Genomic DNA, 17077 nt, shown 5'->3' with positions numbered 1-17077 from the left:
GCCCGTCTCGGAACTCGTGCCTGAACGAAGCATGCCCCTTGCCTTTGAGGGTCTCATAGTCCGTGGACATGGACACTAAGACAACATTTGCCAGACTGGGTCCTGCGTCCCACAATAGGGCTGCACAGGCAAGAGCAGAGGGAGCTTGGGAGTGTGGAGGGGGCCATCCCAGAGCAGGGAGAGGGCCAGGAGATGGAGCTGCCAGTGAGACGCACGCACCCAAGCCAGCAGGACATCCGGAGCGAAGGCGGGCATGCCACCCGCACTTCCGGTTGGAAGGGCAGCTGGCCTTGCTCTAAGGAAGCACAGGGGGGAATCCCCACGCGTGAGCAGGGCCTAGATGCCAGGACCTGGATTCTCATCTCTAATCCTGAAACCCACGCTGCGGTCCCCAACCTCACACCCGCTTCTGCCTGAGCATGGGAGCAAGGACCCAAGTGGCTGGAGTCCAGCGTCCTGCGGCTGCCCTGCCCCCGCCCCCGCCCCAGCGTCAAGAGCGGAGCAGTACCTGGTATGGGTCAGGGGACCCGCTGGTCGCTCCGGCCTCCTCGGGGGCAGCGCACCTGGTCTGCTGAGAGAATTGGTCTTGGGTGGCCGCGGCTTTTTGGGCGGTATGGCAGGAACAGAAGGCTTCTGTAAATCCAGTTTTGGCTCTCTCTCTGGTCTTTCTTTAAGTCATTGTTTAAAGAAGCATAAAGAAGACAGATAGAACTAGTGTAAGTGACAGTACTGAAGACTGCTTGTTTTCTGCTTAAAAAAAATCACTGACGCTGTTTGCCAAGGTCAGGATGGAAGGCGAAGAGCATCATCTATTCTTGGTCAAGTTAGAAAAAGACCTATGGGCCCTTCCGGCCATTGACCACCCTTGGAAAACTCCTACTCATACTTCATGGGGCCTACTCACATTTAGCCTGGCTGAAATGTGACACGGTCATGTTCCCTTCTCAACGGCTGGACCCACCCTCAGAGGCAGACTTTCCTACTCCCTCTCCTGAGCTGTGAAGGACAGCCCCTTATAAACAGGCTCCACTTGAGTACTCTCTGGGTGTCTGCATGCTTGGCATGGCCTGCAGGCAGTCAGCCCCCACGGGCAGGGCCCACGTCTGGCCATCTCTCTAGAACCCGCATGGTGCCTGGCACTGAGCAGGTGCTCGGTAAATGGCTGATGGGTTTGGTCAATGACCAGCGGGACCTGTTGGGTGTGCAGAGGAAAGAGGCCTGACGTCTCCCAGGTCAGCCTGTGTAAAGCACCAGGAGCCAACAATTAGTTCTGGATTCTTTCTGTGCACAGTTTCACCTTGGAAGGTAAACTGGGACTTCACAGGTATTTGGTTTCTGAGGGTTTTGGGTGTCGGAGCTATTAGAAAGAAGTTAAAGCCAGATCTGGTGCCAAACTGGGCAGTGCTTGGTGGCAGCTTCATGTTTTATGTCCCCATGTTTCTCTGTAAAGGTAGAGCTTCAGAGAGCTGCCCACTGGAGGACAGGCAACATCCCTGTGCTCACTTGGAAGCTGGAACTGTGAACACGTTTTACTTGCAAACACAAACTCACGTCGTTTGGGTGACCAGGCAGATTGGCAAAGCTTTAAAAAGCCCATCAGGTATTGTACAGACATCACTGCTCATCCCCACAATATTTCAATAAGGGAACCTGCTCCATCCAGGAATGCTGGGAACGCTTTTACTGGTCCGCAGGGACCAGAGGAGGCACCAGAGGAGGAAGGGCTCCGCTAAAATACAAAGGAGGGGGGATTCCTCCTGCCTCCTGGGATGGACGGGAGCTCCAGCAGCCTGCAGAACGAATGGGAGCGAGGGTTCGTGCCCACCTACTAGGGAGGCCAAGCCTCAAGGTGGGGCTGGTTTGCTGTCTTCCCTGCTGCTTCTGACCAGGGCTTCTGTCTCCTGACCCACTGCGGCACAGAACAAGGCATCACGGGAGGGGAAGGAAGCAGAAGTGTGTGGCCACTTGGCCAACCAACTAGGGTGGTTGTTCACACGTAAGCCGAGTACATATGCTAGTCACCATGGAACAGAGCAGGCAGTGTCCTCATCACAGAGCCTGGCTATGAGCCCAAAACCAGCCATGTGTCTTCCTTGAGGACAGGGGCGGTGTTTGGTTATGTCACAACACGCACACTTTTATCAAAGAACTATTTGTATGGTACACACTCAATAGCTATTTTTTCATTGATCTGTGACGCAGACCTGGCCTTCACAATGAGCTTCCACAACTCAAGTTTTAACTGTCCACCGTGAAAGAAAGAGGTGTAACTTCCTAAGTACTCGCGATGTTGGCAAAACTTCTGGCAGGCTGTTATAAAATATTAAATTTCACAATAAAATTTCATGAGACCACCCAGGAGCATCTCCAAATAATTACATTCATTAATTCAGCATTTCTCTTGTGACTTACAAATAACTGCTTTTTAAAATGGAATTTGCTCTGCCTCCTGTTCATAGTAATAACGTAACACTTTCCCCGTAAAAATGTGTGATCAATCAAATCTTAGACACCTAATAAAATGAGTCCTTCCACAGCATGCAGATTTCTTTGGGAGGGACACGCAGACCATAGGAGTCAAACACATTCATAAAACTGACTGTGTGATACAGGTTACGGTACTTCCCTGAAAATGACATTTTTGACCCCGTTAAGGGGACTGTGGGCACTGGGCTGCTTCTCCCAGTTTTGCCATGCCACCCCCTCCCTCAACAGTCCTGACCGAGGACATGTGTCTGCAATATAGTAGCCAGCGTCAAAGGCCCAGCAGTGACTGACAGCTTTCATTGGTCTGGATGGGAATTTCTCTAAGCCACACCCACCCATCGGCAGTTAATGAGCACCTGGGGCACTAGGCTGGCTGGGAACCGTGGCTGGTACGGCGGGGCCCTCTAGGAACTTACAGTCGGCATGCGGGCTTCAGGATGCCGCTGGTGTGGGGAGGGCGGTGATGGCAGGAAGACTGGGATGGAAGAGCCCCAATGTGTTAAGTGACTAGGCTGGTTGTTTTTCATTTGATGAGAAATGCCAGCCCAAAGAAGCACCACATAACCCTCTCTCCTATTTCTTTAGAAACAGGAAATTTAAAAGCAATCAAAACAAAACCATAATCACCATACTCCCAAGAAAAAGCAAATTCTGTGGGTAATAGGGGCCTAGCCCTGTGACAGACAGCTCTGTCTCTTGCCGTTCTAGAAGTGCCAACGAAGACCTGATCTCATACCTTTTTCTTCTGTTCTATTTGGAAGCGTTTCTGGCCTTTCAGGAGGTATCTTTTTAATTTCATGTTTTCTTTCAGTGGTACCTGGCGGGGAAAGGATGGCAACGATTAGGAAATGTTTCCCCCATCCATTTATTAGATGCACTAGCGTTTTAAATATTTATCAGGTACAGCAAAGTCAATAGGTTTTTTTCTTTCCTAAGCTGAGTGCTGGTGTTATCTGGCAAACACAAGCTGCTTAGAAACGGAGCAGAAGCCATTTCTGGCATATGTCATTAAGTTTGCCTGCCTATGCATCCTTCATTTACAAGAACACCACTAATATTTATTGATATTTAAATCTGACTTCCTTATGCATCAAAGTAGTCACAGGAGACCACTTGGTGAGGGTGGGGAATGTATATAAATAAATAAACAAATCCACGGGCATAAGAAGATTGCTGTTTTATGCCACCAAATTTGGAGTGGTTTGTTACGCAGCAATAGTAACTAGAACGTGTATTTTTCTTAAATTGAAGTTTAGTTGACTTACAATATTATATTAGTTTCAGGTGTACAACACAGTGATTCAATATTTTTATACATTACACACCATACAAAGTTATTAAAATATTATTGACTATGGGCTTCCCTGGTGGCGCAGTGGTTGAGAGTCCGCCTGCCGATGCAGGGGACACGGGTTCGTGCCCCGGTCCGGGAAGATCCCACATGCCGTGGAGTGGCTGGGCCCAAGAGCCATGGCCGCTGAGCCTGCGCTCCGGAGCCTGTGCTCCGCAACAGGAGAGGCCACAACAGTGAGAGGCCCGCGTACCGCAAAAAAACAAACAAACAAACAAAAAATTTATATATATATCTATATATATAGATATATATATTATTGACTATATTCCCCATGCTGTACATTACATCCCTGTGACTTATTTATTTTATAACTGGTAGTTTGTTACCTCTTAAACACATTTTTAAGTGGAGGGATGTACAGAGAAGATACGGTGGTTCTCCCTAGGTCCTTTGCATCTGAATCCCTCAGGTATTACATTTTCCCAAATGTGCCAATTCACCCTTCCTCTTTACACGCCTGGACCACAGCTGCTTCCCGCACCAGGGAACTTCATCAGTGTCAGCGGCCTCAGGTCCGTAAGAGTACTTGGAAAATAGCTAAAGCATGAAACGCATCACAAGTACTCCTCTGATTTATGGACTTGGTTGAGTGCTTGACAAACTCCTTATATGACCAACCCTATGGATGTGTGCTTGGTGCTAAAATCTCAATTACACAGCATCAGAAGCCAAAAGAACTTAAAATAAAATCCACTGAACACACACTTCACCTTAACTCTTTAATGACTCACTACAAGTTAAACACTGTATCTGATTTCTATCAATTCTGTATCTGATTTTTTTCGTCAAATAACCAAACACAAGGAAAACAGGAATATCTACCTCCCCATTACAAAGCAGTTCCCAAGATTATACAGCAGGATAAACGAGCAGTAGTAGTAATCTAGGAAGATTAAATGCCATCATGCTTTGCCCCTAGAGATCCAGCACAACCTTTTCAAATTGTCTTAAAAGGATAAGAATTTGCCTACCATGCTACACTCTGGTCTCCTAACGCTAATGAAGAATTCCAGTACCATTCCTAGAGACACAGGAGGAACTGACGGTCCTACTACCATGAAGAATTCAACCGTAGTTACATTCTAGGCCACCTGAGCCTGGGACCACTCAACTCACCTCCTTGGTCTCTAACCTGTCACCAAGGCTTCTATGGAAAAGGATCTTCAGAAAAAAAGCAAATCAATAGTCTGTTTTAATTTCAGCAAAATAAAATATTTATCCAGCCAGAACCACTAGGTGGCAAAATTAAACTGCTCAACACAAACAAGGATGGGGGCTGAGCAGGAGATGTAATTAACATCCCATTTGGGGGCTTAATCTCTGTAATTCTCAACTATGCTGAAGGGAATGGGAAAGGAATGTGAGGTCAAGCTGATTTTTCCCCCCAACTTGGTGGGCCAAAAGAACGGGAAAAAATCACTCCTAATAAATCTGTTGAATAAACCAATCTGGAAATGTATTCATACTTTAAATGCTACAGAAATATCATAACTATGCATGTGTAGAATTAAAAATACCCCTACTCTTCTTCAGTTTTAGTTGTTAATTTTTTAAAATGCCACTTAACTAGTTATTCACGGAGGAGTTTCTCCCTAAAATTTGTTTTAACAATGATAAAGAGGAGTTCTATTGGGAACTAGGAATGCTCATCTTTATGTATGAGACGCCAGTGTACAATGAGTTACCAAGTGTCCAACGACATCAAGTCTTCCTATAGTATTCAACCTTAACATCTGAGCCACACAGAAAAAGTGAATTAATTGGATTCTTTTCCAGAATAGAAAAGCATCCTGAGGGAGGGAAAGTATTGCTAGAAAAACATTTTTTGTTGCTTGGGGCAAGTGAAGTAAGTACAAATTTTGGTTAACCACCCGGGACAGAAATTGAAAATTCAGCACTGCTATACATGCCCAGTGAAGCTGTGACCCACGGGAAGCAGCTCTCCCCAGGCTGACCCTCGATGGGCAGGCACAGGCAAAGCAGACAACCAGTTCCTCTCTCCACAAAAGGGGTTTATTAAAAAAATAAAAACAAAGCAAACAAAACTGGTTTATTCCGAAACAAAGTCTTTCTGGTCATTCTCTTTGGGAGGCTGTATCAGGGATACATTTTAATGATATGTTTCTTTGTTAGGGAAAACAGTAAGAGAAAGACAGTGTGTTGACGGGAAGTGAAAGGTATATTACCTGCCCCTTGCTTGATGACGGGAGCCGATGGAGGAGGTGGCTTCTTGGGTCTCTGAAAAATTAATCAAAATGATACCACATGAGATTGTTGGCAGGCCTGGCCTCTCACATAAGGACCACAGACAGTGTTTTCTAGATGTAGTTTGGACAGTCCAGAGAAGCTCTCCAAAAAAATTGAGCAATTCTCTCTCCAGGGATGTCAGGTTTTGGCACCTTTAAACAGGCACTAAAATAAATTCAGTCTGCAAAACAAAGCTCTGATGGACAAATGAAATACCATTTCCCCCTTTCTAAATTTGTAACAGCCTTCTGGAAAAGCGCGGCTCAGCAAAAATGGCCTGAAACCAGCAAGCACAATGGTACTCCTACGCTGAAACCGCATTTGCAATTAAGATTTAATCTGCTGAATAACCAAGCGATTCAGAAAGAGTCACTGGGATGGCTCTAAATTAGATCCGCTCTGGATGTGGGACCTGCAACAAAATGCAGGCTGAGGGGCCCCTGTGGCTGGGTAGGGTTCTAAGCTTTCTTCCCCTTTTCACCCCAAGGCTGGTAGGCCATTTGTGAGGTTCCCCCACAGACCAGTCATACCCTGGAAACTGGAATGGAGTTTCTTTGCATATCAGCCACTATTTGTTTTTCTCTCACACCCCATCATTCTGGAGGGAATGAGGCAGCAATGTAATCAACGGCATCTCCTTGCTCACCCAGGATTCGCTGTAGGTGGGAGACAGGCTGGACTTGGCAAATGTCCTAGGGCCGAGAGTCCAGCCAGGGCACAGTTCTTGGGCACCATTCTTGCACAGGGGAAAAGGGGACCAAAGGCAAGGAGAGAAACATCTCATCATCAACATCATTAAGGAAAGTTGGAAATGGGGAGGGTCTGAGCATATGATCCATGTTGCTGCTGACACCTGTCCTGACCCTCTCTGGGTATCATATACTTGTGACTTTAAAAAAGCTCCATGGACTCTCTTCTGCATGCTGAAAAAGTACTGATGTGACCAGCAAAAGCACCCAACCATCCTCAGCCCGACCCACCAGTGCCTCCCGGTGCCTGATGCAGTACCAGGACACAGGAAGAAATGGTTTTAAGTAAAACCCACAGAATACGAGACCCACAGAGAACTGTCTCAGGAAGCATCACAGCACGTAGGCTCTGGACCTGACATTTCGACTCTGCTCTTTACTAGTTGGGTGATTTGGCCAAGTGACCCCAAGTAAGAGTATAATATGGTGGGCAAGAGGCGGGGATTCAGAATGTGGCTGCCGTTACACATCCTGGCTCAGTTTTTAGCCGTGGACCCTGGGCAAGTGACCTCACCTAGATGAAATTTCTCATCTGTAAAACAATAATATTACTTCCCTCTTAGGAGGAAGCGGTTTCACAGAGGGAGTCAGTAAGCACTGCCTTGCCCAATCCTCGTGACAGCTCTATAAGGAGTGATATTATTATGCCCATTTTGCAGATGAAATAATTGAGGCTTCAAGAGATGAAGTCATTTCCCCAAGTCACCAGGCTAGTAAACGGGGCAGGGGGCCAAGAGTCCAGTCCAAGGCTATCTGCCCCACAGGAATGCTCTTAACCACTGTGAAGGGGCCATCCTGCCAGAGGGCATCCACAAGACAAACCATCTCACGGCCATAAACCACACAGAGTTTACAAAAGCACAAGAAACTGTAGTATGTCAACATTAAGGGGAAAAAAAACGGGTATTGAACTGCAGCTACAGTATGAGCTCAACCATGTTACAATATATTCAGAAAGGGAAAAAGACTGGAAAGAAAGAAATTTATAGGGCTGATCTCTTGTAGGATTATGAGTGCATATGTGTTTCCTTCTTAATATTTTTCTGTACTGTTTATATGCATCCAAACTTCATTATAAAAAAAAAGAAAGAAGGACGCTCCAAGGGCCACCTCCGCATGGGTACAGGCCCTCCACCCAGAGCTTACGACTCTTCCCCTGTTGCCAGTCCCTTCCAGCTCTCTACCCTGACTCCTTTTTCCTTCCTCTCTTCTCTGTCTGTAGAAATTAGACTGGGGGCAGATCTGTGTTTACCTAATGAAGTTGAAACTCTGCCAATTAACCTTCCTTTACCTCTGGATCAGAGTAATTTCTTATGCAGGAAGCTGCCAACACCCCGTGGCCTAATTCTTCCCAGCTCAGCCCCAGCAATGCCCACCCCCTGGACGGCTTCCTCACTTTCAGTTGTTGGAACATTTTTCTAACCAATTTCACATGAGCCTCCTCTTACTGAGGCCGCTCCCCCAGCGACCCTGCCTCAAACCACAGGGCCTCAAATAAAAAAAGACAACTACAAGTCATCATATTTTCCAAGATTACTGTGCAAAGAAAAAAAAACCCTTAGTGTTGTGTCAGATTTGGCATGTAATACACGAAGTGCAACAGGGCAGGGCGGAGGGGCACCGAGAGAGGGGACGGGAAGTATTGTGCTCCCCAACAGCGTGTGGAGAGCGTGGTCATGCCAAGTGCCTGCTCGGAGGGCGGAGGAAGCAGGCAGGGGTGTGAGGCTGTGTCGGGAGCCCTAGCAGCTGCGGAGGCAGGTGGGGCAGTTTGGAAAGGAAGCAGCGGTTTGTGAGCTGCCTGGCTAGCATTCACCAGGCCTGATCAACGCTGGCCAGGTGCCTGCTTTGCTTAGTAGCAGAGGAGGTTTACAAGTTGTCCTGCTTGTTTTTTTTTTTTTTTTCCTTGACTGACTTTGGCCCTGATTCCATCAAACTTAGCCTTCCTGCCTCCTTAGATGAGAAATGATGCCACATTTTTCAAAGCAGATGTACTCTAAGGTAATTTGGAACAAAAACCAGGGTCAGGGTTCCCTGTAGCTCTAGACCACTCCACAAACGATTAATAAAGTATTCACATGAGCTGACAATGATCTTTTTTCTTTTCTTTTTCTTTTTCATTTTTTTGGTCGTGCCTCGCAGCTCACGGGATCTTACTTCCCCAACCAGGAATCGAACCTGGGCCCCGGCAGGGAGAGCACCGAGTTCTAACCATTGCAGCACCAGGGAATTCCCCTGATTTTTTTTTTTCTTTTAATGCCACAGGAAGACAGGGCAGTGAGAACTGAGAAGGCAGAGTGGGTAAATCGGTAGCAAAAATGTGGCAGTAGAAAATTCATTATGGGAGTTCATGATTCTCAAACAAAAAGACATAAGCACATCACGCAACTGATTTTCCAGGTTAAGCAGTAGGTCAACGCCTTCTCTGTTGAATTTACCAGCATTAACTAGCTCCTGCAGGTACGCAGACAGAAACATCCTTTCACCTCAGTCAAGTATTTTAAGTCATGAATTTGTTTTAACATCTTTATTGGACTATAATTGCTTTACAATGGTGTGTTAGTTTCTGCTTTATAACAAAGTGAATCAGCTATACGTGTATATATATGTATATCCCCATATCTCCTCCCTCTTGCGTCTCCCTCCCACCCTCCATATCCCACCCCTCTAGGCGGTCACAAAGCACCGAGCTGATCTCCCTGTGCTATGCGGCTGCTTCCCACTAGCTATCTCTTTTACGTTTGGTAGTGTATGTATGTCCATGCCACTCTCTCACTTTGTCACAGCTTACCCTTCCCCCTCCCCATATCCTCAAGTCCATTCTCTAGTAGGTCTGTGTCTTTATTCCCGTCTTACCCCTAGGTTCTTCATGACCTTTTTTTCTTTCTTTAGATTCCGTATATATGTGTTAGCATATGGTATTTGTTTTTCTCTTTCTGACTTACTTCATTCTGTATGACAGACTCTAGGTCCGTGCACCTCACTACAAATAACTCAATTTCGTTTCTTTTTATAAGTCATGAATTTTTTAGAGGCACTTGTTCTATTTATTCTCCTCCCTCCACAGTGAAAATAAAACACTCTAGCTCTAGGCCCAGGTGGCGTCATCCTGCTCAACTGCCAGGTCGGTGCTAAGAACAGAGGACGTCAGAGCTCTGAGTGATCAGAGGGTCCCCTGTAAGCTGAGAAAACTGAGGCCTAGAGGGGGCCATGTTAACAGCTAGGTGGGAGCTAAAATGGCCCCAGGACTCACATCGCTCAGTGTTCAGACTAGCAAAACATGAAAATGTTCTTAAGAAAGTCAATGGGCGAACGTTTTCTGATTTCTGGGAGAGCAGAATGTCTTCCGTGGTCTTCACACGTGCAGGGCACACAGGCCTGGGTGCACGTACGTGTGCATTTCCCTGTGTGTAGATCTGTTGGCTTGGACACAGAAGCAAACACCATCCTTCAAAGGATACATGGACTAGATTTCCTTTCTTACCGTTATTACCGGGAAGGAAATAGATCTGAATGTTCTGGAGTGAAGACAGCAGGAAGGCAAGTTTTGCTTCCTGCTAAAGGATTTCATAACTGATTCTGCCCTTTGTTTGGCAACTCTGGCCAGCCCCAAGCGAAGGAGCACGTCAGCTGGCTCAACTGTCCTCCCTGGCAGGAATTAGGATTTGCCACTTGGCCCCTCAAGCCAGTTTGCCTTCAGAGCTCTGGGCCCAGACATGTGACTTGTTGAAAATAACCAGAGGAGCAGGCTCCTCATGGCTGGAACCCTTCAGGGGGCTTTGTGAGAGGAACATGGTAAGGTTCTGGAAGCAATTTTCAGCTTGATTTTGAGTCTTGGGAAGCCCTCCTCCAGGCATCTAGCTAAGTTCTCTGGAGGTGTCTCTGTGTGAGGCCGGACAGGGGACACAAACGGACAGTTCCTGACCAGGGTACCCCTCATGGCTCTAGAAACACATAGGGGCCTCCACTCTGCCCTTTCCTCTCCTGTCCCTGGTGGATTGGCAGCACGTTTGAAGAGTGCGTCTGGGGCTATGCCCCTCTGCACCCTACAGAGTCCCCAGCACAGGAGATCACCGGGGGCTACCACAAAATCTGCTCTTGGCAGGGTCTCTCTCTCTTCCTCTCCTTGGCCTCCGGGCTGGTGGACTACATGCATGGTCTCCCTCTTGGCTGGACCCATCTAGACTGCCAGCCTGTCGGGCGGTCAGCCAGGCTTTGGTGTTCGGTTTCTCTCTAAGATGCTCTCTCAGTTCACTCCCTTGGCTTACCTCTTCATGCCATCTACCCCACCCTGAAAGTGGTGCCTCGACTCCATGCCCAGACCTCACACGCGGATGGATGGATCTGGGCCCCCCTTTGTCTGGGAAGACAAATCTGACAAGGGACCTGGCTTCTTTCTGCCCCTCCCTCTACTCCTGCTCCTCTTTCATACTACCACAGGAGCGAGCAGCTAGTAAGAGGGGAGGGACAGAGGGAAAGGAAGGTACACCTTGTCACCAAACGACCAAAGGACAAGGGATTCCTGAGTGCCAACCATATACCAAGCATGCTGCTAAGGACTGAATATTTGTCCACTGAATGGACACAAAATTCTTATGTTGAAACCTAATCCCCAATGTGGTGGTGTTTGGAGATGGGGCCTTTGGGAAGAGATAAGGTCATGAGGGTGGAGCTCTCATGAATGAGATTACTGCCCTTATAAAGTAGACCCCAGAGAGTTCCCTCACCGCGAGGACACAGCAAGAAGACAGCTATCGATGAACCAGGAAGTGAGCCCTCACTAGATGCCAAATCTTGGACTTCCTAGCCTCCAAAAGTGTGGGAAATTTCTGTTGTTTATAAGGCATCTAGTCTATGGTATTCTGTTATACCAGCCTGAACTAAGACACACACTGTTAGAGCCTATGAAGGAGAAGCTTGGGACGCAGGTTTGCCTTCAAAGAGATTACGGTTCAGATGGCATGATGAGAGAGAATCACTTCAGGCAAGCGTATATTGAATGAGGTGCTCAGTTGGGAGAGTAAAGGCTATAAGTACCAACAGAGAAGGGAGAAGGAGTGCCATCCAGGCCATGTCAGGGAAACTCAGCTAGGGCTCTGTCATTAGGCCATACTTGGGCAATATCAACACCTTGACAATCCCCATCTCTGCAGGTGAAATTCAGAAAATTAAATGTACAGACAAATAATGTCAAAGGTGAGTTTTATTCATAATGTTGCTTAGTATAAGCACAAATTTGTTCCTTTTTAGAATACTAAAAACAGGAAAATAATTGATTGGGCATCTTCAAAAATGAGAAGAAGAGTGGTTCTCAAAAGGCTGAAGGACGTGACTAGGAATAAAGAAAATTTTGGCCGAGGACAGTGCCATAACTGGGTTGTCAGATGATGGGGACTAAGGTAAGGGGCCTCCTTAGAACTTAGTAAAGAGAATGTGGTCTGAGTTAAATCAGCAAAATTCACCTACAGTGGATTAGCCATTACGGGAATCAAGCAAGCGACACCCTTTCCTAGGCAAAGAGGTAACTTACCTCAACGTAATAAAGGCCATATGTGACAAACCCGGAGCCAACATCATTCTCAATGGTGAAAAACTGAAACCATTTCCACTGAGATCAGGAACAAGACCAGGTTTCCCACTCTCACCCTTATTATTCAACATAGTTTTGGATGTCTTAGCCACAGCAATCAGAGAAGAAAAAGAAATGAAAGGAATCCAAATCGGAAAACAGGTAAAACTGTCACTGTTTGCAGATGACATGATACTATACATAGAGAATCCTAAAGATGCTACCAGAAAACTACTAGAGCTAATCAAGGAATTTGGTAATGTAGCAAGATACAAAATTAATGCACAGAAATCTCTTGCATTCCTATACATTAATGATGAAAAATCTGAAAGAGAAATTAAGGAAACACTCCCATTTACCACTGCAACAAAAAGAATAAAATACCTAGGAGTACCTACCTAAGGAGACAAAAGACCCGTATGCAGAAAACTGTAAGACACTCATGAAAGAAATTAAAGATGATACAAACAGATGGAGAGATATACCATGTTCTTGGATTGGAATTACCAACATTGTGAAAATGACTTTACTACCCAAAGCAATCTACAGATTCAGTGCAATCCCTATCAAACTACCAATAACATTTTCCACAGAACTAGAACAAAAAATATCACAATTTGTATGGAAACACACAAGACCCCGAATAGCCAAAGCAATCTTGAGAAAGAAAAAAGGAGCTGGAGGAATCAGGCTCCCAGACTTCAGACTATACTGCAAAGCTACAGTAATCAAGACAGTATGGTACTGGCACAAAAACAGAAATATAGATCAGTGGAATAGGATAGAAAGCCAGGAGATAAACCCACACACATATGGTCACCTTATCTTCGATAAAGGAGGCAAGAATATACAATGGAGAAAAGACAGCCTCTTCAATAAGTGGTACTGGGAAAACTGGACAGCTACATGTAAAAGAATGAAATTAGAACACTCCCTAACACCACACACACAAAAACAAACTCAAAGTGGATTAAAGACCTAAATGTAAGGCCAGACACTGTAAAACTCTTAGAGGAAAACATGGGCAGAAGACTCTATGACATACGTCACAGCAAGATCCTTTTTGACCCACCTCCTAGAGAAATGGAAATAAAAACAAAAATAAACACACGGGACCTAATGAAACTTAAAAGTTTTTGCATAGCAAAGGAAACCATAAACAAGACGAAAAGACAACCCTCAGAATGGGAGAAAATATTTGCAAACAAAGCAAATGACAAAGGATTAATCTCCAAAATTTACAAGCAGCTCATGCAGCTCAATATCAAAAAAACAAACAACCGAATCCAAAAATGGGCAGAATACCTAACCAGGCATTTCTCCAAAGAAGATATACAGATTGCCAACAAACACATGAAAGGATGCTCAACATCACTAATCATTAGAGAAATGCAAATCAAAACTACAATGAGCTATCACCTCACACTGGTCAGAATGGCCATCATCAAAAAATCTACAAACAATAAATGCTGGAGAGGGTGTGGAGAAAAGGGAGCCCTCTTGCACTGTTGGTGGGAATGTAAATTGATACAGCCACTATGGAGAATACTATGGAGGTTCCTTAAAAAACTAAAAATAGAGCTACCATACAACGCAGCAATCCCACTACTGGGCATATACCCTGAGAAAACCATAATTCAAAAAGAGTCATGTACCACAATGCAGCTCTATTTACAATAGCCAGGACGTGGAAGCAACCTAAGTGTCCATCGACAGATGAATGGATAAAGAAGATGTGGCACATATATACAATGGAATATTACTCAGCCATAAAAAGAGATGGAATTGAGTTATTTGTAGTGAGGTGGATGGACCTAGAGATTGTCATACAGAGTGAAGTAAGTCAGAAAGAGAAAAACAAATACCGTATGGTAACACATATATATGGAATCTAAAGGAAAAAAAAATGGTTCTGAAGGACCTATGGGCAGGACAAGAATAAAGACACAGACCTACTAGAGAATGGACTTGAGGACACGGGGAGGGGGAAGGGTAAGCTGGGACGAAGTGAGAGAGTGGCATGGACATATATACACTACCAAATGTAAAACAGAGAGCTAGTGGGAAGCAGCCGCATAGCACAGGGAGATCAGCTCGGTGCTTTGTGACCACCTAGAGGGGTGGGATAGGGAGGGAGGGAGGGAGGCGCAAGAGGGAGGAGATATGGGGATATATGTATACATATAACTGATTCACTTTGTGATACAGCAGAAACTAACATACCATTGTAAAGCAATTATACTCCAATAAAGATGTTAAAAAAAGCAAACATGTATTAAAAAATAAAATAAACCATGATAAATGTCAAAAAAAAAAGATACATCCTTTCCTATAAAAGTTTGGAACGTACAAAACTCCCGCGGAACAATCTTAAGGTTGGTACTCAACTGTAATGGAGAATGTGGGAAATCTATTTGATTGAACCGCGGTATGTCTGGAGATGGACAATGGATGGCAAGGGGCTGATCAGCCATGAAAAGAGAGAAAAATGGAGAGTTGCTGAGGTCACAGGTACGGGGCTCTTGCCAGCATCCTCTGGGCTTAGGTGAACTCAAGATACAGTTCCCTTGGCTCACTCTTCCCCCTGGTGCCTGAGGGGGCCTCAAGTTGGACATGCTAGACCCTTCGTGAAAATAACTAGCTCCTCTTCTTTTCATTCCTTGCTCTCCCTGGAAATCACCAAGTAAATGTGGTTTCCTATAGAATCTGGCTTTTAAGGAATCAGGCTGAGAGGGAGCAAATGCCCAGGGCAGGCAGACCTATGTGCTTCCGATGGGCTGACATTTCAGTTCCTGTTGCGATTAGTAAGCTGCCAGTCTGCTCCCCCGGTAAGTCTCTGTGAGTTTGCAAATGTGAGCCTGCATCACAGTTACAGGCATCCTTAGAAGTCTTTGAGGGCAGGGTTCTGTATCCCTGAGGCCGAGAGACAGACCCTCCACTGTAGAGCATTCACTGGGGAAACGCCTCTGGGAATCTCAGCAATGCCCTGGTTTTCAACATGGCACAAGCTCACAAGAGCCCCTCAAATCAGTGCATGCAAGAACAGTACCATTTTCTGGTGATCTGAACAATTTCTTTTAAAAGAACTGGATCCTGAGACTTTCTTAAAACACTATCTTCCAGAAACATCATCTTTCAGGACACCTGTTCTATTTTTTTTTTTTAATGACAGGAAGATGTTGTTTCTGCAGTTCAGAGAGTCCACGTTCCCTGCTTTCCTTCAGTCCTGACAACAAAGGATGCACGTCGCTTCATCAGAGCTCTCAGAATATTTAATCTTTCCATTCTAATATTCAATTTTACTGTCGAGGCTCAAAATAAACAGGCAGCCACTGAATCTAGGTTCTCACATAAATAGCTTATATAATTGCTCTAAAATCTGCACCAAGAGATCGACTGGTGCTCTCTGGGAATATCTTGGGGAAAAGCCCCAAAGTCTTTACTACCCCGGTGACAGAGAATGTGCTGAGCACCCTCTGAAAGAAAGACCTCGAGGAGTTCCAAAAGGCCCTGTAGTAACCACCTGAATCTGCAGCGGAGCAGAGAATACACCTGCTTCGTCAGAATGCTTCGGTGATGCCTACTGATTCAAGAGGTCTGCCGTTGAATAATGCTGTTTGCTCCTGTCTACCCTAATCATCACACATCGTCCTCTTTTCTGGATGAATGACTGCAACCCCAGCTACTGGCAAGACAAGATGACATCTGCTGACACTGATGGCAGAATAATGTTTCAGACTCTGTCATTCACACAGTGCATTTGTGTTAATGATTCTAATCATCTTTACACAGTCAACTCAGCACACAACAGCCCTGTCTCCAGTCATGGTGTCACAAACTCACCAACACTCCAGGTGCAGTTCTAAAGGCTGGTGTAACAACCAATGCAAAGCTGGCTGGCGGGTTTTATAGGCCAGAGGGGACGAAAAGGATATAATACTTTGAATCTGCTAAAAGCTAAACGTCACATTATACAATTGCTTCTCAGCTGTAGGTATTACTTTGTCTGACAGGTATAACTACTGTTTCCCTAAAACTGAGTTTTCTGCTTCTTAGGAACAAGGTTAAAAGACCTATCAAAGAGATGGTGGTTGCTTGTCTGGGGTGGGAAAGATGCCCACGGGCCCCAAAGAGCACGCATGCCTCTGAGCAAACCAAGACGAGTCCGCTCATCACTGACAACGTCACTCTCTTAGCAGGAGTCCTCCTGTAATACCTTATGTAACAGAGCAGAGCTTCTAGAAAAGTATGCCATGGAGTCTCTCTCACTTGAGTGAATTTATTGCCCCCCTGAAATATGGCTGAGGACTAGAAGGCAGGGTGCTACAACGTAGGCAACCACAGGCTTTGCCCATTTGTTAAAAGAATTATCCAGATTTTACCTCAGCCTTCAAAATCATACTACTTCCATCAGGACCAAGGAGGCGGCAAATGTCTGGTAGGAGGGCGTGCTTGCTAAGGTGCCTGGGCTGAAGGGAGAGGCATCACCATGAAGGTCTTGGTATCCAAATGCTATGGATGTGAACACCTTTTACCAGGCTCGCAAAGATGAGGGAGAAGGGTGAAGCGGGTAGTCTGGGTGGCTCCCTGCTGCCCAACACTAAGCCCGCAAGGACAGCGACCATGTGTGTCCTCTTCACTTCCCATCAACCAGCACGGCAGCCAGCCCAAAGA

General features: G+C 45.7%; 1 protein-coding gene across 5 annotated transcripts in view; it reads right to left on the bottom strand.

Moving 5' to 3' along the window:
* The window catches only part of SH3KBP1 (SH3 domain containing kinase binding protein 1), a 343295-nt gene that overhangs the window by 50790 nt on the left and 275428 nt on the right, over positions 1-17077 (bottom strand). For 4 of the 5 annotated variants that reach the window (XM_030763171.2, XM_030763168.2, XM_030763170.2 and 1 more), the window contains 3 exons: positions 6028-6079; positions 3224-3304; positions 509-668 (listed from right to left, as the gene is read on the bottom strand). In XM_030763171.2, coding sequence (XP_030619031.1) covers positions 509-668; positions 3224-3304; positions 6028-6079 — 293 coding nt within the window. The remainder of the gene's footprint in view (positions 1-508; positions 669-3223; positions 3305-6027; positions 6080-17077) is intronic. The other variant, XM_030763169.2, reaches the window with a different exon arrangement.

The sequence above is a fragment of the Delphinapterus leucas genome, chromosome X (assembly GCF_059928025.1).
Source record: "Delphinapterus leucas isolate spDelLeu-1000000601 "Yukka" chromosome X, BTC_Dleu_Yukka2, whole genome shotgun sequence".
In the NCBI taxonomy this organism is placed as follows: Eukaryota; Metazoa; Chordata; class Mammalia; order Artiodactyla; family Monodontidae; genus Delphinapterus; species Delphinapterus leucas.
This window is presented reverse-complemented; position numbering and strand designations above follow the sequence as displayed.